Source organism: Ctenocephalides felis, unplaced genomic scaffold (assembly GCF_003426905.1).
Source record: "Ctenocephalides felis isolate EL2017-DRISC unplaced genomic scaffold, ASM342690v1 CF-g0.4_SCAFFOLD_01170, whole genome shotgun sequence".
Lineage (NCBI taxonomy): Eukaryota > Metazoa > Arthropoda > Insecta > Siphonaptera > Pulicidae > Ctenocephalides > Ctenocephalides felis.
In genome coordinates this window covers 40,475,242-40,499,055 of record NW_020537324.1, presented here as the reverse complement: position 1 = coordinate 40,499,055, position 23,814 = coordinate 40,475,242, and the positions used below count along the sequence as shown (strand labels likewise).

Genomic DNA, 23,814 nt, shown 5'->3' with positions numbered 1-23,814 from the left:
ATCAGTAAACACGCGATGTGATCTTCTATAATATCGACATCGTTATTATAATGCGGTTATCGAATCTACGCCACAAGAGGATTTAAACTTGCGTGCGCTTGTGTGTGTTACAATACACGCAAAGCTCGCATTGAGTGTCTCACGAGACATAAACACGCGCTGTCGGGGGTAATGACATCGTTGAATTTCATGTGAGATACATGTCGTGCGCTGGTGTGTGTTAGCACACATGCAAAGCATAATCAATGACGTCACACGGCGTGAAGCAAACGCGTCGTGCGCTGCTTTGTGTGCGTTGTGTGCTGTGTGTGTGTGACCATACAAAGAAAGCTTTACATCAGCGCGCCGTGGCCACTGGTGGAACCGACTGTTTCTTTGACGAAAGTTAACCTAACCCGCGTACAAAATGGCGCAAAATGTCACGAATTTATCATGCATCAAGTTATATTTTCTTTAGTATAATAATTACATTCGTTTAGTTAAGCAACTTGTTTATGATAATTGTAGAAAAGTGTAGAAAAATGACACCGTAAGTATATTATATATTATTTATATAGATATGTAATTACTTCACGATTTTGAATTCCATTTAGTGCATTATATCCTGGGATGAAGAAACGTTATTTTATGTCGATTTCTTTAGATGACAAAGGAGGTAACCAAATAGCATATCTTACAAAATCTGAGGACAATAATAAGGATCGTTTATCAAGGTTAAAATAATTATTTTACTAAATTAAGACATTAACATATCCATGTGTTCGACATAACCTCACTTCTTAAATCTCTTAAATTAGTCGGTTGAGAAGCGGATCGAGAATGATTGTTTGAATATGTAAGTCACTACAAATATAATAGCTATACAAATATATATAAACAGCAAACACGTATGCCATGTTCATATTTATTTCAGAAGTCGTACAAAATTGGAATGAAACGATGAACAATATACAGATCTTTAGACAGGCTCAAATAATGTATGTTTAGGAGCAACTTGAAGATAATGGAGATTTATCTTCTTAATATGTAAGTTGATTCATATATAGTTGCTGTATATATATTATTTGGTAACAAATACATTATATTTATAATTGTTTTAGAAAACCTCTAAAATTGGGACAGTATGTCATATATGCATGAACTTGATTGATGTATTGATGTATAATGAACTGAAGATATAATGAATTCAATCAGGTTAAAAAAAATGTATGTGCAAAAGCGACTCGAAGACGATTTAGATTTGTCTCCTGAATATGTAAGTTGCTACACATATGGAGTGGTATATATATTATTAGATTCAATAAAACACATTATGTTTCAAATTGTTTTAGAAAACTTCCAAGAAGTACATCATATATGAATATCCTGTATCCTCGCATTTGATGTATTGAACTGGCGATAGAATGAAATCAGTCAGTGTTAAAAATGTATGTGTAAAAGCGACTTTAAGATGATGGAGATTTGTACACTGAACATGTAGGTAGCTACACATATGGTAGCTGTATATATATATTATATTATATACAGTAAATCACATTATGTTTGAATTTGTTTTAGAAAACTTCCAAAATTTGGGGCAGTATGTCATATGTGCATAATCTGTATCCTGGCATTTGATGCAATGAACTGGCGATAGAATGAAATAATGAAAAATAGGCAGGCTGTTTGATGTATAAGGAAGTGGCGATAGAATACTTATGCAACACTTCACACTTCACGCCCCAAAATAGAATTACGTTCATTAGATATACAACAATTTTCATTAAATATACTGTTATTAATATGTTAAGATTGAATAATTTGTAAAAGTTTTCTAGATAGTTCATGTTAAAATTTTATAATTTCAAAACTACAATTCTAATTTGTAATATTTAAATATTGTAAAATTTCTTATTATTCACGTAAATAAATGCTTATTCGTACAGAAAAGAATATTAATTGCATTACGTCATCACTTTCAGGTGCTATTACGTCATAACTGAGTCGCCATTTTGTATGACGTCATGACCGAATCGTTTTCATTCGCCAATGACGTCATGACTGGGGTGAACGCCTTACGTCAGACGGTCTTATCATAATAAACAAACATATGTGGGTCAACGTCGATTTTCATGTATCACGAACGCCACGTGCGCCAGAGACCGAACCTCGATAGTTGTTCGATAATTACATAAATTTCGGCCGTATCCATGTAATATCGAGGAAAATGAATATGGGAACCGCATGTCACACGACCTAAATAAAATATTGCCACGATGTTGTGGCCATATCGCATGTTACTGGGATGTATTACCTGACCATCAATTAGATTTTGCAAGCAGCACTCTACGATCCAACAGTGCCACAGAATTGTGAATTCAATTGACAAAGCTTTTGAATCCAAACAATATTGCTCAGCTCTATTTCTCGATGTAAGCCAGGCGTTCGATAAAGTATGGCATGAAGGCCTTTTAGCAAAAATTAAATGGTTGCTGCTGTCTTGCTTTAATAAAATTTTGGAATCATACTAAACCAACAAATGGTATAAAGTTAGAAACAATTGTGAATCTTCAATACTTTTCCGATAAAATCAGGCCCTTTTTTGTAGCTCACTGGTGAATTTCTAACGATGACGAACTCTACCTTCTACTTTTGCTGATGATATTTGTTTTTGGCCAGCAATGAAAATTCTACTCTTCTAATATCCTACAAAATCATCTTAATGAAATAGTAACCTGGACAAAGAAATGGCGCATCAAAATTAATGATCGCGAAGTCCACTCATATCACTCATATTACGCTTAATAAGTCAACTTTTCAAGCTGTGTACATAAATGAAAGACAAATACCAATCAAAAACACCGTAAAATACTTGGGTATTCATATGGATCGCAGATTAACCTGGAAGCCGTACATCGTTGCCAAAATAAAACAAATTAAACTTACGCTTTCAAATTTAAATTGTCTTATTGATCGAAAATCAAAATTATCATTATCAATTATCATAATATGCTTCTAATTCATAAGACCATAATTAAACTTGTATGGGCGTATGGAATCCAACCGTAGGGATGTTGTAGTAAATCAAATGTGTGACTTGTTCAACGATTACAATCTAAAACACTACGGATCTCAACATGTGTAGGACTTTGTGTAGTTGACGTCATCGACAATATCAGTACTAGACATCATGCAACAATGTACGATCATCCTAATGCAACAATGGCTTATCTGCTTGATAACCCGCCTATAAGAATACTACATAAGAAACTGCCTATAGACTTATTGTAAAAAAAAATGTTTTCCGTCAATTGCTTATTAGAGCAATTACTACAATTTGCTTTTTTATTTATTAATTTATTTATTTTATTTATTTATTTTTCTTTATTCGTAATTCATTCTATTTATTTTTTTTTTTATTTCTCCCAGTGATTATTATTTCATAATTATTATTATTATGTGTACTTTAGCCATATTGCTCATAGAATCTGATTGTTATATAATATAGGATGAATAAAAAAGAACAATCAGAAAAGTTGAAGAACCAGAGGTAGTCAGAATCACAACTACAACGAAACTTCCTTGTCAACAAACCCAATCAAAGAACGACAAGTACGCACAACAACGGACATTCAAAATCAACGATTTAGAATTATTATAAAACAAAAATTCGTGCGTTGCACATTTCTGATTTACTGTCGCAACGAACATCGACTTTGCGACATGCGCAATACGAAGTTGTACAATACGAAATTCTTTCGTTCCAATTTAATGTGACTAGAAGTGTTTTAGTAGTGCATTTGTGAACAATTATTATTAGGAAATAATTAGGAATATTACAATTTACATTTAAGTTTTTACGCCATATCACTTTTTTTATAAATTAGTTTTAATTAATAGTTTAATCGGTTCTTTCAAACTATAGTCCACTGAAGATGAAACAAAACAATGTGTCGAAACGTATATAAACAATAAAAATGTTATATGTTCCTACAAGTTTTTAATTGATGTATTGCCCTGAAGATTCAATCTCACATATTTCAACATCAAAATTATTTAAAAAAATTAACATATATATATATATAACTATAGTCCACTGAAGATGAAACAAAACAATGTGTCGAAACGTATATAAACAATAAAAATGTTATAAAACTTGTAGGAAGTTTTTAATTGATGTATTGCCCTGAAGATTCAATCTCACATATTTCAACATCAAAATTATTAAAAAAAATTAACATATATATATATATATATATATATATATATATATATATATAACTAAATATAATGAAATATAAATTTACAACTTTTATATAATATATATTTGTCTTTTTTTATGGTAGGTGTTATGTATTAGGTTGAATATAATATTCTATTTTCAGCTGGAATAGCCACTCCTAAGATATCAGCTACTGAATTAACTTTTGGACTTATTAGAGACAAAGGTATTTTGGGTCTATATAAAGGAACTGGTGCCACTATGCTGCGAGATGTTTCATTTTCTGTTGTTTACTTTCCTTTGTTCGCTACTCTTAATGCACTGGGTCCAAGAAAAAGTGCGGATTCTAATGAAGCAGTTTTTTGGTAAATAATTATTTCATTGTTTTTTCTTATATATGTTTGTTAAACAGCAAATAAAATTTGATAGTTTATATAAAATTATTAGAAACCAAATGAATAATTGTACTATAATATAAATTATCGAACAATCTGTTCCTCATATTTCGGGTTGTTCAGCCATGAAAAATATTACTGGAAGAGTTTTAAATTTTCTAGAAAAATCTGAACAGAATTGCTAATAAACATAATATGGATGGTTTACCCACTGAAAAGCATGTCAAAAATAAAATGTTCATGGGACATATTGATACTCATTGTAACATTGCAAGTGCCTAATTTAAAACGAATTTATTTTAAGGGGGTCTTCCTATGTGACGGCCTGTTTTTTAGGGATATTTTAGGATTCTACGACCAGTAAACATTTATTAACACAAAAGCTTCAAGTTTTTTATCATTTATTAACACATATTTGGACAGTATAAATATAAAATTTCAGCTAAAAATATTTAGTCAAACTAGAGTTACAGCGCTCTGAACACCCCGGCCTCGAAAAAAAGAGCTCCCACTTCCTCCACGATTCCGGCTGATCGGCTTATCTGAAAAAAAAAATAAACGGCGTTTTAATTTGTAGGCTTCAAAGCACGGAATGACCTATAATTAAATGAATATAAAAAAAATTGGATTTTTGATAGACATTTGAAATAAAAGTTGCAAATTAGGCGTTTTTTTTTGTTTTTTGCTATAAAAAATCGAAGTTTTGAAAATTTTCGATTGATTGATATTGAATATATTGAGTGTGCCCTGTAAATTTCAAGTAATTCGGTCTAACCGTTTCTGAGATACAATGGAGGAAAGTTTGAAAAACACAGTTTTGAGAAAAACGCGTTTAAAGTTTCAAGTCCGTTAAAAACTATTAAAATATCAACTTACTCTCAATCGGCGATGCCTGGTCCATAGAGTATTCCTTCCTCTTCCTCGTGAAACTCTTTTGAAGCAGATTGTTCAGCTCTTGAGTCAATCCTGGCTTGTTTAACGACATCGTAGCTCAGAACGTAAGATTCGCTCTTCATCCCGTTTCTCAACATACGCTTGGGCTTCACTCTTCATTCGATTTGGCCAGTCTTAGCCTTGAAAAATTCGTGCCAATCCAGAGAAAGTCCAAAAGGTGAGAAATTATTTCAAATCCGCGAAACTTTACATGAACGTTTAATTGACGGTGGCAATTTCGTGAAATGTCAAACGCTTTTGACAGATGATGTTCAATTACGTTTAATAGGATGCTTCACGCGAATATTATTTATTTACTAGCTGAACCGGCAAACGTTGTTTTGCTAAGTTAGGTATTTCTAAGCAACTTCTACAGAATAAAAAAAGAATACTTTATTTTAGGAGTGTAAGGATGTATAGTTTGAATGGTACCGACAATGAGGTATTATAAACACAATAAACTTCAAAATCTACTTGTATAATAATAAATTATATAATTCAAAATAACAATATTCGTTTGACCATATTTTGTTAATACAATCAAACTGGAAGTTTTATACACTTTCTATAAAAATATGGTATAAAGCAATCCAAGTCTTTTTTAATCTTTAGCCGTGGTCAATGTTCAGTTGGTCATTTGTGCTCCACACAGATGTAAGTTTTTAAAGTGTTGAATCTCACTCAAAATTAACATTACATTTTATAAAACAATTAAATAGTTAAAATTTATATTAAGGTCTCGTGAACTAAATCACAGTGCTCACAACCCAAAAAACTAACAACAAAAGGAAATACTTTTGTTATGGATTTTCAAAGATTACCGTTTATCTCCTGATAGCAAAGTCATAAGAATCAAGGTTATAACTGGTTATATATCTTTTCCCCTCTACTTTCAAATATTGTTGTTGAACAATGCTAAACTTTACTGGTTTTTAAGATATTGGTGGTGAATCTTATTAACCCCATATCTTCATATATTACTATCCATTCTTCGATAAATTCATAGAAAATTTTTTCAGTTCATTCTTCAAAATTAGTGGAAAATAACCATTAGTGAATTATATTTTACATTGCATTATCCAATGATTGTTGAAGTTCTTCATCTTTTTCAATTTGTAGAGTGATTCAATAAAACATGAACGATACCTGACTGTGTCTAAAATGCATAGATTTTGACATATCTATGGAAAGGAATACCTTCAGAATTGTACTCATTTTTCTGCTATACTTGTTCTAGCACCCGAACTGTCCATACATTTAATTGAATGCGAGCATTATAATCAATTTTCAAAATATTTTATTCCAGAGAACTTGTAATTATGTGCATTGACATTTTTACAGATGTGTGTTCCAAAGTTATATTATCAACCGAATCTTCTTATTTAAGTAGTGGTCAGTTATATCTGGGAATAAGTTATTCGACAAAATGTCCCCTTTGATCGATTCCAAATTTAGGTTTTTAATTTAAATAATCTAAATAAAATAATAATATAATCTAGAAAATATTTTATAAATACTAATGAATATAAAATGATGCAACTAAGACTGAGCCCAATCCGTACAGCCATGTTAACGTTTTACCCCGAATTGTTATATAGCTATATAAAATGGACATTTCTTCTTTATGAATTTGATTGAACATATGTACATTTTCAACATGAGTACATATTGTGATAAATTTTAATGTGCTTATTTTGATTTCCCTTTTTTGCAATCGTGTATTCAAATTAGTGGCATCTTTGTTATCACCATGACTTGTATGTAGTATGCTCGGGAAGTAATTGAGATTTTTATGAATATGATTTCTAAAATTACTATCTGTGTTATAATCCAATTTTCTTATTCATATCGCTGTCTATTATAACTTGCAATAAGTGATTAGACAGAAATGTCTATGGTGTCCCCTTCGATGAATTCCAAATTAAGGATCTCAATTTGAATAACCTAAATGCAATAATAATATAATTCATAAAATGTTTCGGTAACACATTATTCACAATTGTAATGAAAAATTTGTATTGTAAATAGATTGTACTGTAAATATTTGTAATGATTACTTCCATATCTAATTAAACTGCACTTATGCTGATGTCACATGTCATAATGCGATCTTCATAAGCAATTTTCAAACAACTTTGTTTCCGAAGATCTTGTACTTGTATGTACACATAATTGAGAGTTTTATGAATATGATTTCTAAAATTACTATCTGTGTTATAATCCAATTTTCTTATTCATATCGCTGTCTATTATAACTTGCAATAAGTGATTATACAGAAATGTCTATGGTGTCCCCTTCGATGAATTCCAAATTAAGAATCTCAATTTGAATAACCTAAATGCAATAATAATATAATTCATAAAATGTTTTGGTAACATATTATTCACAACTGTAATGAAAAATTTGTATTGCAAATAGATTGTACTGTAAATATTTGTAATGATTACTTCCATATCTAATTAAACTGCACTTATGTTGATGTCACATGTCATAGTGCGATCTTCATAAGCAATTTTCTAACAACTTTGTTTCCGAAGATCTTGTACTTGTATGTATACATAATTGAGATTTTTATGAATATGATTTCTAAAATTACTATCCGTGTTATAATCCAATTTTCTTATTCATATCACTGTCTATGGTGTCCCCTTCGATGAATTCCAAATTCAGGATCTCAATTTGAATAACCTATATGCAATAATAATATAATTCAGAAAATGTTATGGTAACACATTATTCACATTAAACCAATAAGTACTTGCACAACACAGCGTTTGAAACAAATTTATTTATTTATTTTTTCATAAGCAAGCCTTAATCAATCAATAATAATAGTATTATTTCAAGCTGTTGATAAAAGAATACAAATAGGCAGTGAGCAAACACTTGAGAATTCAAATTAAAAATGTAAAGTTTCTACGCGAATTTGAAATATTATCTCACCTTTTGGACAATCTCTGGATTGGCAGGAATTTTTCAAGACTAAGACTGGCCAAATCCATTCAGCCGTTTTCGAGTTTTATTCGGACATTTGAAAGACAGCTCCATTTTTATATATAAGATGATAAATTTGTAGTAAGTAGTTTTGTTTGTAGTTTTATTTATATACAAAAACGTTAGTAAACGGGCCGCAAGTGTTACTAGAGACTCAAAATATAAACTTTTTTGATATGTTAATATGAAAATGCACTTTTTGGCATATTTTTCTCAAACACGGTGCTCTGAAAGATCTTATTTGTATAACTATATACTCATTGGTATTTATAAAACATTTTCTAGGTTATATTATTTTTTATGTATCTTATTTAAATTCAGAACCTAAATTTGGTATCGATCAAATGGACATTTTGTCGAATAACATTTTTCCAATTATATTTTCCCAGAATTTATCGCAGAATAGATATTAATATATGAAGGTCCTGGATTAAAAAGGTCCACCACCGATGTGCCAAAAATCAGTAAAGTTAAGCATTGTTTAACAACAATATTTGAAAGTAGAGGAAAAAAGATGTATAGCCAGCTACAAATTTGATTTGAAAACGATAATCTTTGAAATGGGGGACATAAACGGTAATCATTGAAAATCCATAATAAAAGTATTTTCTTCCGTTGGTAATTTTAGCATTAGTTAAAAATGTAATTATTTTGTAAAATACCTTTAAAATTATAATAAGGCTTTAAACCTTTTGCCACCTGCCTGTTACAAGTTACCCCGCATATAGGATAAAAAGGTCTAGATAACAAATTTTTGAAAGACAGCAAGAAAGCACATTTCTACAATGATGAAGTAGAAGTCAGTTTACTGAACGTAGTCAGATAATTGTTCGTTTGATATGTCTTATTTGTTGTGATATAATTGTTATGGTTTATATTTGCTCAAAGTCAAATTGGACCTTTGTGCCTCGCCCTGCTCTACATATATACTTTTTATTAAATTTACTTTAATTCATCGAATGTAACTTGAAAGTTTTCAAAAAGCAGGTCAAAGAAGAAATACTTAATTCATTTTTTATCTCTCCTCGCAAAAATTTGAAAATTTTGTATAAGCTCAGTAGTATTATTTACAATTATACACAAAATCCAGAATCCAAATAGAATCTGAAAAACATGAAACGTAATTAATAAGCCGAAAGACCAAAAAAGACTCGGATTGGATTATACGATGTTTTCTATAGAAAGTGTATAAACCTTGCAGTTTGATTGTATTGACAAAATATAGACAAACTAATGGGGTTTATTGTTTTTATAATACCCAATTGTATTCAGCATTCACACAACACATCCTTATGCACTCAAAGTATTAATATTTTTGATTCTCTAGAAATGGTTTAGAATATACCTTATTTAGCAAAACACGTTTGCCGGGTCAGCTAGTATATATATATATATATATATATATATATATATATATACCGAGCGAACTCCGTTTCACTACCAGATGGTTTCATTTTATGTAACATTTCGTTTGGTAATTAAAAAAAATTACCCGCTGTTGAAATTGAATAAAAATTTGCACAATACACGTGATTGATTTGATGGTTGAAATGTTAGGAAACGAATAACTTATTTTTTTTTACTTTTTTGCACAATTTTACTGTGAACACAACTCCGATTTCTCACATGAAATTAATTGAGCAGGAAACAATGAGTAGCTATTAAACAAATGTGTAGCACTCAACCAATATATTAGTTTATAGTACATGCTAAATATCAGAGATGACGCTGTATGTGAAAAAGAAAAAGTGTTTTCCGCTTTTCTGTTGAAATCATTCTTCAATTTTCTTTGCTATAAACCTCACGGAGTCCGACACCGTTCCAACGAATGCAAAATCGTCGAAATCGGTTCGTGCGTTTTGGAGTTGTATCGTCAGGAAGGAAAACCCGACTTATTTTTATATATATAAAAGATAATCTATTTGAAATTATTTAAAACAATTGTTGATTATTTTTATTACTCGAATTTTTAATCACGGTGCATGAAGTTCCAGCAATTTGCATTAGGGCACGATGCCATGCACCACTAATTTTCTTTGCTATAAACCTTGCGGAGCCCGAGACCTTTCAAACGAATGCAAAATTGTCGAAATCGGTTTGTGCGTTCTGGAGTTATTTCGTCAGGAAGGAAAACCCGACTTATATTTATATATATAGAAGAAGAAGATAATCTATTTGAAATTATTTAAAACAGTTATTGATTATTTTTATTACTCGAAGTTTTAATTACAGTGCGTGAAGTTCCAGCAATTTGCATTAGGGCACGATGCCATGCACCACTAATTTTCTTAGCTATAAACTTTGCGGAGCCCGAGACCTTTCAAACGAATGCAAAATTGTCGAAATCGGTTTGTGCGTTCTGGAGTTATTACGTCAGGAAGGAAAACCCGACTTATTTTTATATATATAAAAAGATAATCTATTTGAAATTATTTAAAACAATTGTTGATTATTTTTATTACTCGAATTTTTAATCACGGTGCATGAAGTTCCAGCAATTTGCATTAGGGCACGATGCCATGCACCACTAATTTTCTTTGCTATAAACCTTGCGGAGCCCGAGACCTTTCAAACGAATGCAAAATTGTCGAAATCGGTTTGTGCTTTCTGGAGTTATTTCGTCAGGAAGGAAAACCCGACTTATATTTATATATATAGAAGAAGAAGATAATCTATTTGAAATTATTTAAAACAGTTATTGATTATATTTATTACTCGAATTTTTAATTACGGTGCGTGTACTTCCAGCAATTTGCATTAGGGCACGATGCCATGCACCACTAATTTTCTTAGCTATAAACCTTGCGGAGCCCGAGACCTTTCCAACGAATGCAAAATTGTTTCGCCACCAGATGGTTTCGTGAGAAAGATGAAGAAATTTTTTGTTTGTTTTATATTTGAAAAGGAAAAATGTGATTTTATTATACAACAGTAATGAATTTATTTCGATTACAAAAATGAAGTGTTTTTAGTTGAACTTCTCTGAGCAAATGAAAGGCAATCCGCAAATTATCCGTTTCATTGAGTGCTCTTTGGTAAACCACATTTTTTGTTTTTTGGTCTGACGTTAACACAAACAAAGCGGATGGTTTTCCAACTCGTGAACAGGCAACGTATAACTGCCTATGTGAAAACAATGATTTTCAAAATAATCTATTTGAAATTTATCCCGCAAACACTATGCGATTGGCCTTGCGACTTGTTATTGCGAACGCAAGGCGAACTGGAAATTGCAATCGTTTGAAGTCAAATGGAAGACCAGTCGGAATGATTGGTATGTCACCAAATCGCCAGCAATTTTTGATTTAATGGTGAAATTCAGTGCGTGTACATCATTATTCTTTGCGGCAAGAATTGCTTGTTGACTTAACCAAGCATAATTCTGATAATTCTCACTAATGTCTTTACTCGAATTTTTAATTACGGTGCATGAAGTTCCAACAATTTGCATTAGGGCATGATGCCATGCACCACTAACTTTCTTAGCTATAAACCATGCGGAGCCCGAGACCTTTCCAACGAATGCAAAATTGTCGAAATCGGTTTGTGCGTTCTGGAGTTATTACGTCAGGAAGGAAAACCCGACTTATTTTTTTATATATATATAAAAGATAATCTATTTGAAATTATTTAAAACAATTGTTGATTATTTTTATTACTCGAATTTTTAATCACGGTGCATGAAGTTCCAGCAATTTGCATTAGGGCACGATGCCATGCACCACTAATTTTCTTTGCTATAAACCTTGCGGAGCCCGAGACCTTTCAAACGAATGCAAAATTGTCGAAATCGGTTTGTGCGTTCTGGAGTTATTTCGTCAGGAAGGAAAACCCGGCTTATATTTATATATATAGAAGAAGAAGATAATCTATTTGAAATTATTTAAAACAGTTATTGATTATTTTTATTACTCGAAGTTTTAATTACGGTGCGTGAAGTTCCAGCAATTTGCATTAGGGCACGATGCCATGCACCACTAATTTTCTTAGCTATAAACTTTGCGGAGCCCGAGACCTTTCAAACGAATGCAAAATTGTCGAAATCGGTTTGTGCGTTCTGGAGTTATTTCATCAGGAATGAAAACCCGACTTATTTTTATATATATAAAAGATAATCTATTTGAAATTATTTAAAACAATTGTTGATTATTTTTATTACTCGAATTTTTAATCACGGTGCATGAAGTTCCAGCAATTTGCATTAGGGCACGATGCCATGCACCACTAACTTCTTAGCTATAAACCTTGCGGAGCCCGAGACCTTTCCAACGAATGCAAAACTGTCGAAATTGGTTCGTGCGTTCTGGAGTTATATCATCAGGAATGAAAACCCGACTTATTTTTATATATATAGAAGAAGAAGATAATCTATTTGAAATTATTTAAAACAGTTATTGATTATATTTATTACTCGAATTTTTAATTACGGTGCGTGTACTTCCAGCAATTTGCATTAGGGCACGATGCCATGCACCACTAATTTTCTTAGCTATAAACCTTGCGGAGCCCGAGACCTTTCCAACGAATGCAAAATTGTTTCGCCACCAGATGGTTTCGTGAGAAAGATGAAGAAATTTTTTGTTTGTTTTATATTTGAAAAGGAAAAATGTGATTTTATTATACAACAGTAATGAATTTATTTCGATTACAGAAATGAAGTGTTTTTAGTTGAACTTCTCTGAGCAAATGAAAGGCAATCCGCAAATTATCCGTTTCATTGAGTGCTCTTTGGTAAACCACATTTTTTGTTTTTTGGTCTGACGTTAACACAAACAAAGCGGATGGTTTTCCAACTCGTGAACAGGCAACGTATAACTGCCTATGTGAAAACAATGATTTTCAAAATAATCTATTTGAAATTTATCCCGCAAACACTAAGCGATTGGCCTTGCGACTTGTTATTGCGAACGCAAGGCGAACTGGAAATTGCAATCGTTTGAAGTCAAATGGAAGACCAGTCGGAATGATTGGTATGTCACCAAATCGCCAGCAATTTTTGATTTAATGGTGAAATTCAGTGCGTGTACATCATTATTCTTTGCGGCAAGAATTGCTTGTTGACTTAACCAAGCATAATTCTGATAATTCTCACTAATGTCTTTACTCGAATTTTTAATTACGGTGCATGAAGTTCCAACAATTTGCATTAGGGCATGATGCCATGCACCACTAACTTTCTTAGCTATAAACCCTGCGGAGCCCGAGACCTTTCCAACGAATGCAAAATTCTCGAAATCGGTTCGTGCGTTCTGGAGTTATTTCGTCAGGAAGGAAAACCCGACTTATTTTTATATATATAGAAGACTAGCAAACCGGCGAACTCCGTTTTACCACCAGATGGTCTCACTTTATGTAACATTTTGTTTGGTGATTAAAAGATGAAGAAAAAAATTGCCTGCTGTTGTTGAAATTGAATAAAAATTTGCACAATAAACGTGACTGATTTGATGGTTTCCAATTGAAATGTTAGGAAACGAATAACTTATTTTTTACATTTTTTGCACAACTTCACAGTGAACAACTGAGCAGAGAACAATGAGTAGCAGTCAATAAAAAAATATAAGTTTGTAGTACATACAAAGTATCAGAGAAGACGCTATGTGAAAAAAGAAAAAGTGTTCTCCGCTTTTCTGTTGAAATATTTCTTAGATTTTCGGTGGGTGGTGAGAGAGTGCAAATTGTTTTCACTTCTGAACTTAAGATAAAGATTGATATTGTACCTTTACCGCGAATGCTATATATTAATTCTTTCTGAATTTGTTATACCCCTTAAAAGACTTCAATTTCCAACACTTTTCCTATGACCATAAATCACAAAGGCAAAATATGATTTTTTGTGTGATAAATCTGGAAAATCGATGTTTTAGTCGTGAATAAACAAAAATTCATTCATTTATACATCCCCATTTACAGGTATGACTAAAAAATTGTATAACCCTTGCCATTAAAATAAATTGAGCTATTGGAAATAAATTTGTTCTATAAATTGCAATGTATAATTTTTAATATACATTTTTATTCAACATATTGTAATATTTGTGACTGGGATATTTAAAGTGTTAACTGTGGAAATTGAGAATCATCATTTTATTTGAAGCAGTTTTACATTTAACATCACTCATATATTGGTGTAAATAGTAATTCGAAAAACAATTACTATTATTTTTAACTGAACGGTAAATATTAGTATAGGATATTAAAAAAACGTAGATGTGGGTACAGGACAACGTCTGTCGGGTCATATAGTATATATATATATATACATATATATATATATATATATATATATATATATATATATATATATATATATATATATATATACATATATATATCGTCGTCTCACATTGATCATTATAATATAAATACATTTTTTGAATAAATATTTAAACTTTCAGGTGCTCCTTCTTATCTGGCTGCGCTGCTGGATCAATGGCGGCATTAGTTGTCAATCCATTTGACGTAGTTAAAACAAGATTGCAATTACTGACCAGGGCAGAAGGTGAAATGGCCTACAGCGGTGTACTAGACTGCATAACGTAAGTATTATATGAATATTAAAATAACTTAGCACATAATATAGGCTTGCAACGAATAGTATATTCACAAAATGCCGAATACCGAATGTTCGGCACACTCCAGAGACCGAATACCGAATATTCGGCAGGTTTTTGGCGCCGCTTAAGCTCATTTATAATAATATCAATAATTGTTATATTACTAACGCACTATATGTTTACTCAAGTTCTATGTCTAGACTTGCAACCACTATTCGGTTACTCTTTCTTATTTAGAAAATTTGGTACCATTTACACTATTTGGCCAAATACCGAATACATACTTGAATACTTAACATATGATAACGAAATGTGCAACATGGTAAAAGAAATAAATGGTAAAATCATTAACTAGTGGTGTATGGCATCGTAGCTTAAGGCAAATTGCTGGAACTTCCCGTATCATAACGAAATATTCGAGGAATGTTAAATGTTTTCAAATAAAAAAAAAAAAACAAAAAAATCCAAAAGCAATTGTTTTGTCAACACAAGCAGAAAGTTTTTTGAATCATTCAATTTAGATGCTTATTTCTCTCAAAAACTGACATTTTTTATGTATAGCTTTGTATCTTCGAAATGGCTGGGCCTGCCTTTTCCAAAAACTAATGGCCATTTCTCCCAATTATTACTAATTGAATGTTTTTAAGATCATTCAAATTGGATGCTCCGTTCTCTCACAAACTCGATATCTGTTTTCTGCACTTTTTGCCTTTTAACTCTGTAACGACCCGATCTGCCTTTGCCAAAAACTAACCAGCACATTTCCCTATCAATAGGAATCGAATGTTTTTTGAATCATTCAAATCGGTTGATCCGTGCGCCCGATAAAGTGGAAGAAAAATTGTATCCATACATACATACACACACATCCATTTTTTTCTGAGGTATGCCAAAATGTTCAGAAACCTTCAAAACGTCGCGAAATGCATTTTCAATTTCGATTTTTTGACGATTACAATAACTTTTCCTACGCGAAGTTAAAAATGATCAGAAATATTGTTTGTATATTTTGCGATAATCAGCACATTTCCCTATCAATAGGAATCGAATGTTTTTTGAACCATTCAAATCGGTTGATCCGTGCGCCCGAAAATGTGGACGAAAAATTGTATCCATACATACATACACACAAACACATCCATTTTTTTCTGAGGTATGCCAAAATGTTCAGAAACCTTCAAAACGACGCGAAATGCAAATAATTTCAATTTCGATTTTTGGACGATTACAATAACTTACCCTACGCGAAGTTAAAAATGATCAAAAATATTGTTTGTATATTTTGCGATAAACAGCTAATAGTATTTTCTTTATTTGTAAATGCTTGGATTGAGTGTAATGAATGACTTTATTGTATAGATACAACACATGCGTGTAACCATTGAATGAGTCATATTATATAATAAAAACATGTAACAATAAAGTAGTGTTTATTTATAATGTCCAAAGTCGATAAAGTTTAAATTATTATATATTTTAAGCTAGCTTTATTCTAGCATTAATTAATTAATAAAACACCTTTTACTTCATACAACACATTTAATAATTCACCAAAATTAACACAACGCCGAACTGTTCAACACTCAAGTTACCGCCAGACACCGACTCGCACACAGATACATACTTCTGTTCCGTAAGGGATCAGACACTCTACATATGACACACCATAGAGCACATACACGTCAGGATAGACACTCTTGGCCGTTATATTCAAATGACAGACATACAATATTATAGTTCGGCCAATCCTGACCTCACAGGCGTCCCCGACTGATGAGATCTAATACAACAGTAATCTAAATCTAATATTACAACACAAATCATAAAACCATTACAACATAAATCATAAACCATTACAACATAAATCATATTTCATTCACTTATTGTCTCTACCAACTTTGTCGCCATCACTTATTGTCCTTATACGCCTATTATTTTTATACACTTATTTAATTTTAGTTCTAGCTTATTTCTACGAATCATCTCTAACACCCTACGCAACACTTCAATATTCTCCTCAATTGTTTCTGTGGCCATTAGTAAATCGTTCATGTACACTATAACTTCACAGTTCATCACAAAACAACGAAAAATGTCACTTACATATCTCATAGATACATTCGGGCTATTACAATACCCAAATGGCATACGGTTGTATTCATATTCTCCCTGTGCACACCCCAAGCTAGTGTATTTTCTACTAGTCTCAGCCACCACCACATGAAAGAAAGCGTTCTCCAGATCTAGCTTCGTAAAATACCTCTTAGACTTCGGTGAGTCCAAGCAATCATCTATTCTTGGACTGGGGTAAGGATCGCGCACCACCCGTTTTTCAGTCTCCAAATATTCCTCTCTGACCAGATCTCCTACTGTCGCGACCACTCCATAGCCATGCATTTCAAATGCAGTCTCTGGCTCTTCCTGTTTTTCAGTCTCCAAATCTTCTGCTGTCGCTATCGCTCCATAGCCATGCATTTCGAATGCAGTCTCTGTTTCTTCCGGCTTTTCACTCTCCAAATATTCCTTTTCTACCAGATCTCCTGCTGTCGCTATCACTCCATAGTCATGCATTTCGAATGCAGTCTCTGGTTCCTCCGGTTTTTCACTCTCCAGGTCTTCTACTGTCGCTACCACTTCGTAGTCATTTTCATCTGATATATTTATATTTGCTCCGTCTGTGGTAATCTCACCATGAATCGCCAATATTTCGTTAACTCGAAATGTAGTGCTGTCAGGCGCCACCTGCGCCGTATTCCGGACATTTTTGCAGAATCTCTGCTGATGCTCCTTTGAGCCACAGTCGTAGCACGCCACTCCATCGTTCTTCGGTTTGATGCACCTGGACGCCATATGTCCCACTCCGCCACAATTAAAACACCTCACCGTAGGATATGTGCCTTGTGTTTCCACTCTAGGAAACACTGTTGGCTGTACCCTCGTAGGCGGCATCATATTGCATCCGCGTTCCTCCGCTGTCAACTCATTCATTACACCTAGCAGAGTTGCTAAATCCTTAAATTGGCTCATCTTGGCTTGAGCCTGGAGTGGCTGGTTGTCGAAGCCGTCTATCATATAAGCCAGTAGATCGGACTCCATAAAACCCAACCTATTCCCTAGCGCCATCTTCTCCTGAAAGTATGCGCTAAACGGTTCCTGTTTTCGCCACCTCCGAGACTCAAAGCGCTTCATTCTAGTCATCCTGTCTTCTCTATTTTTGAAAAACGCTGTTAGCACCCTCTTCAGCTCGTCGTATGAATATGTCGCATACTCTGCCTTGCTGTCATATAATCGCCTCGCCCGCCCCGACAGCTTCGATGTTATCAGCACCGCCATCTTTTTCTTAGGCACCTCGTATGCATCCCGGACGGTCTCAACCCGTTCAAACCACGCCTCGATGCATTGCTCAGACGACCCGTCGAATATCGGTATCGTCGCCAACCACTCGCTGCTCGAGATGCTATCGTTTTTATTACTGGTTGTCGCCCTAATAAGGTTAATCAAGTCCGTCAACGACAGCATTCTTAATGCTTCGGGCACCAAGCTCTCAGCATCACCACCAGTAGCCATCTCCCCAAATCTTATTTTATTTTCACAATCTCGAATTTTTAATTACAAATATCGCAGCTCCGCGACTCGCCGACGTCGATATCACGCACTGCTTTTGATATTTTCTCTCCACTCTGTTCTTATTTTGGTTACCCACGTGCTAACCTCACTTTAGCACAACAACACAAACACACAAAACTTACAAAACTTACAAAATAACACCCGCACTTGTACGATAGCGAAGCACACCTTGCTTTCTATCGCACCCCGTAATTATAATCCGCCTGATTAATAACACGGGCACTCCAAAGAAAAAGATTATTGAAATCGCCTATTTCAATAATCCACACCAATAATGTTCTCTAATAAAATTCTCCACGTTTTGATCCTATCCCACTTCTGAGCTTTAAGCTAGCTTTATTCTAGCATTAATTAATTAATAAAACACCTTTTACTTCATACAACACATTTAATAATTCACCAAAATTAACACAACGCCGAACTGTTCAACACTCAAGTTACCGCCAGACACCGACTCGCACACAGATACATACTTCTGTTCCGTAAGGGATCAGACACTCTACATATGACACACCATAGAGCACATACACGTCAGGATAGACACTCTTGGCCGTTATATTCAAATGACAGACATACAATATTATAATATATATATATATATATATATATATATATATAATAATAATATATACTTCAAAATACAGATCCATCGCGAGCTCTTTATCGCATAAATGATAAAACACCAACAATGCTGTCGCTGAGCGGCGGCGTCGCTTTTGATTTTAAGTATTCGGCAGTCGGCCGAATCGTAAGTTACTGTTCGGTATTCGGCCGAATATTAAAAAAGGTGCCGAAACCGAATATCCGGTGCAAGCCTATATAATATATTTTTGATGATCCAAAGCATAATTTTATAAGGAATGTATTTCATAGGTATTTTTAAAATTTATAAATATACGTTTGATTTCATAACATGTTTTGGTCTGTCAATTACAAATAAATTGTAAAATTGTAATCTTGAGTTTATTTTCGAGCGAAGCTTACTTTTAACCAGCGTATTTGCCATATAATAATGAAAGTTGCATGAAGTTCCCGATATGTGCAAATAGTAGATTTAAATTGTAAGATTTTATATTTAGCTATTCAGATGAAAATTTCAACAGTTTATCTTGAAAATAAATGCGATTTCATTTTACTACCTTTCAAACACACTTATGGTATCAGTATTAATTAATCTTACAATTTAATTTTCATGCATATTTTAGGAAAACTTTACGCTACGAAGGACCTACAGCTTTCTTCAAAGGAGGTGCATGTCGTATGATAGTTATTGCACCGCTGTTCGGAATTGCACAAATGGTTTATTATCTTGGTGTGGCGGAAGCACTTCTAGGCGTGAATAAAAATTAATAACAGAATATATATATATATATATATATATATATATATATATATAACATGTCATTGTGTAGAAAATATATTACATTTTCCTTAATTATGAGTGTCTTTCTATGTATAAAATATAGAAAATAATGTTTTTTTTTCTGTAGATACTTTGTAAATTGATATATATATATATATATATATATATATATATAATATATATATCGATATCGTGTCTGACTCCAAAGGGTTTTGGACCTAGACAATATTGGAATATGATGTATTTATATACACGTTTCTCTCTCCCGATTTTTACGTTCAGAAGGGATACTTAAAGGGCCACCCGCTCAAACGTGAGGGCGCTGCTTTTGACATTCAAATTAATGGCGCAAAATGTGAAATGAAAATTAATGAATTTTAATAATCGGGTATTTGAAACTAAATTTGGTATCACCGTCATATTATGTTTTGTAATAATACAATAATAACAAAAATATACTAGATAATGTTATATTATATTAAATATACAATCAAATCAAAATATAAATCAACAATCACACTGCCGGTTTAAATATACATCACACTACAATAATAATTTCTATTCATTTTTAACCTATTAATATAAGTATTTAAAGAAATGTACTGACTGATGCATTCATTACATCGTCTGTTATTCTTAACTCTCATTAACCAATAATCAACCCGTACAAAATTTGACTTTCTTTTTTTCTTCCGAGTATAATCCGATTCGTGTAAAGTGATAATCTAATTTTTAACAGCTGGACGATTTCTAAATATTATTATGTCTTTCTTGTAGAAGTTTGTACTTGATTTTTTACATAATTACCTAGAACTGGCCTATTTCCTGAAAGTTTAATATGACTAGTCTAATCTGTCAATGCACCACGTAGTATTCATGTACTGTACCTGAGTTTTAAGCTGTTCTATTCATTTTGTCAAAGGGCTATGCATTTGCAAACAATTCTTAATGAAATCTTTATTAAAAATGTACGATCACAAATGAACAAGAATCACCATTTTGTCAACTGACACAAAAATAACACTGACGTTTCTTACTAACCAAAATAAAATATTTGATAATACTTTTTCATCGGCTCACTAGCGCCAAATTTGCGACTACCATTGGACCCTAAGTAGCCCTTCTGAACGCGGATTTTGTTCTGAGATAATAGGCTCTGATTTTGGAAGTTTGGATGAAGTTGTCATGACAATAAAACTAATAAAAACAAAAATTGTATATATATATATATATTATACACTGACATACATACATATTATGTGTCATTAATATGTTAATATGTTATATCTAAATCAAATAAACAATAAAAAAACAAATAAAAATGTAATTATTATTTATTATTTATTGTTATAGCAAATTATATTTTTTTCATTAGATCTACTTCTGGTTTCAATTTTACGACAAGTTCACACTTATTTCGTTTAAAATGTCATTATAAGTGTAACACTTATTCTCGGCGGTATGTGTTTTATCATATGATAACATTAATGTTACGCTAACCCTCTGACCGATAAACGTAGTCAGAAACACGCACTTATCCCATAACATTGGCGAGAAGTTGTACTATGAACAGATTTGACATTTGCTATTTTGACATTTATGCGTTTAACATCTTTTTTTGAGGTTATGATAGAGCAAATGGTTAGATACCAAATAATTGTCTTCCAAATGTGCAGTTAAAACTAGTGGAGCGCATGGCATCGTGCCTTAAGGCAAATTGCTGGAACTTCCCGTACCAAAAATTATTATTTTTTTAAAAAACGATTAATATTTTTGAAAAAAATTTACTTCGAAAAAATTATATTTTTGCGAAACTATAAATTTGACAAAAAATTACTTTTTTTTGACATATTTTGGAAATTCTGAACTTTTTTTCAAAGCAATCGTACTGCTTTAACTGCATAGAGACGAATTGTCAAAGCGCATAAGCGCCGCGTCGTACGGAACCCATAGGAATGTAAACAAAATTTATACTTATTGTTAAAATCTCTGTAAAATATCTGATAATTTGATCTGCATATGTCGAATGATCATTTTTGACCGCCAAATGGCACTTTTTTTTACTTTTTTCATTAGATCTCCGAATCCGCTAGACCTGCCTTCATGAAAATTTGATCAATTCTTCATCTTGTCAATACAAATAAAATGTTTTCTGAATTATTCACATCGGACGCTTCGTTCTCTTACAAACTGAGTTACCGTTTTTGACACTTTTTGCCCCGCATCTTCGGAACGGCTAGACCTGCCTTCGCTAGAAACTAATCAGCACGTCTTCTTATCAGTAGGAATCAATTGTTTTTTGAATTATTCAAATCAGTTGATCCATGTTCCCGAAATCGTCGACGAAAATTTGTAGTCGCACACACGCACACACACACATACACACACACATACATCCATTTTTTCTAAGGTATGCTAAAATATTCAGAAACCTTTGAAACGTAAAAATATATGAAAATTTTCATTTTCGATTTTTTTTGCGATTACTACGCGGGAAGTTAATTTATTGATTCTAATATTTCAGAAGTATTCAATGAGGCATATAATATCAGAAATTTCTATGCCAAAAGATATTTTTAATACTATAATATTCTAGATACTTAAAAAAGAACGAACATAATTATATAGCTACATAAATGTGATTATTTTAAATAAATACATATATATATATATATATATATATATATATATATATATGAGTAAGTTCTTCAAGGGCATACATCAAATAAAAGGCAAAGATTTAGAAGTTAATCTTTAATTTTTCCAAACGTTTCGACATAGTATTTTATGTCATCATCACGCAAGGCACATAATTTTGCACTATCATATATACACTAACTTGTTTTTTTTATTATTTTGTTGAACAGAGCATAGCAAAATATATAATATGTAGTAGTCATTATATATTTGTGAAATATATAATATGTAGTAGTCATGTAGTCACTACAGCCTCGGGCTCGGTCACATAAACTACGTTCTCTGTGCAAAATATATTATCAAAACTAACTTCTTTAACATATATATATATATATATATATATATATATATATACTAGATGGCCCGCCAGACGTTGTCCTGTACCCACCTCTACGTTTTTTTAATATCTTATACTAATATTTATACTCAATTTATTTTATTGAATTTAAGGGTTATACAATATTTTTAGACATACTTGTTGATGTGGATGTTTAAATGAATTGTTTTTTGTTTATTCACGGCTAAAACATTGATTTTCCAAATTTATCACCATGTTTTTATTATCATAGCATAGATACACGTGTTGAAATTTGAAATCTTTTGAAAAGTATAACAAATTCAGAAAGAATTAATATATAGCATGCGGTCAAGGTACAATATCACCTTGGATTTTTCTACCCAAAATAATTGCTTCAATAATGTTGCCTACAAGTTTATAATTTCGTACCATATTTAACTGGCTTTTAGTATTTTAATATCTAAATTGCATTTTTCACACTAATAATTCAATATACATAATTACTTAAGTTCATATTGGAAGTGAATTATTTTGTCAAATTTTGTTTACATGTGCTCTATTCAAACTATCAACAAAATTATTGCAGTAAATGGAGAGGAAAAAAGCGTATGCCCAGCTAATCTTAATCTAAAGTTCAGAAGTGAAAACAATTTGCATTTCTTCACAACACCCCGCATTAATTGGATTATAACTCTTAATTCTGATTATATCATAACTTGTAATATACTATTTTAAAAGTGATTAAATG

The 23,814-nt window shown here is 32.2% G+C and overlaps 1 protein-coding gene and 2 long non-coding RNA genes across 3 annotated transcripts; all 3 read left to right on the top strand.

The window, feature by feature from the left end:
• Window positions 1-344: 344 nt before the first annotated feature.
• On the top strand, window positions 345-1,119 carry LOC113368380. The gene is made up of 4 exons (XR_003366391.1): window positions 345-529; window positions 594-835; window positions 914-1,026; window positions 1,101-1,119. It is a non-coding gene; the product is annotated as an uncharacterized LOC113368380 (long non-coding RNA).
• Window positions 1,119-1,720, top strand: LOC113368379. Its single transcript, XR_003366390.1, has 3 exons — window positions 1,119-1,255; window positions 1,332-1,476; window positions 1,558-1,720. It is a non-coding gene; the product is annotated as an uncharacterized LOC113368379 (long non-coding RNA).
• A 1,449-nt stretch (window positions 1,721-3,169) lies between these two features.
• On the top strand, window positions 3,170-20,058 carry LOC113367229 (mitochondrial glutamate carrier 1-like). Its single transcript, XM_026608856.1, has 4 exons — window positions 3,170-3,179; window positions 4,365-4,566; window positions 14,923-15,063; window positions 19,914-20,058. Exons 1-4 carry the CDS (start codon window positions 3,170-3,172, stop codon window positions 20,056-20,058), a joined length of 498 nt encoding a protein of 165 aa, XP_026464641.1.
• The last annotated feature ends 3,756 nt before the right edge of the window (window positions 20,059-23,814 follow it).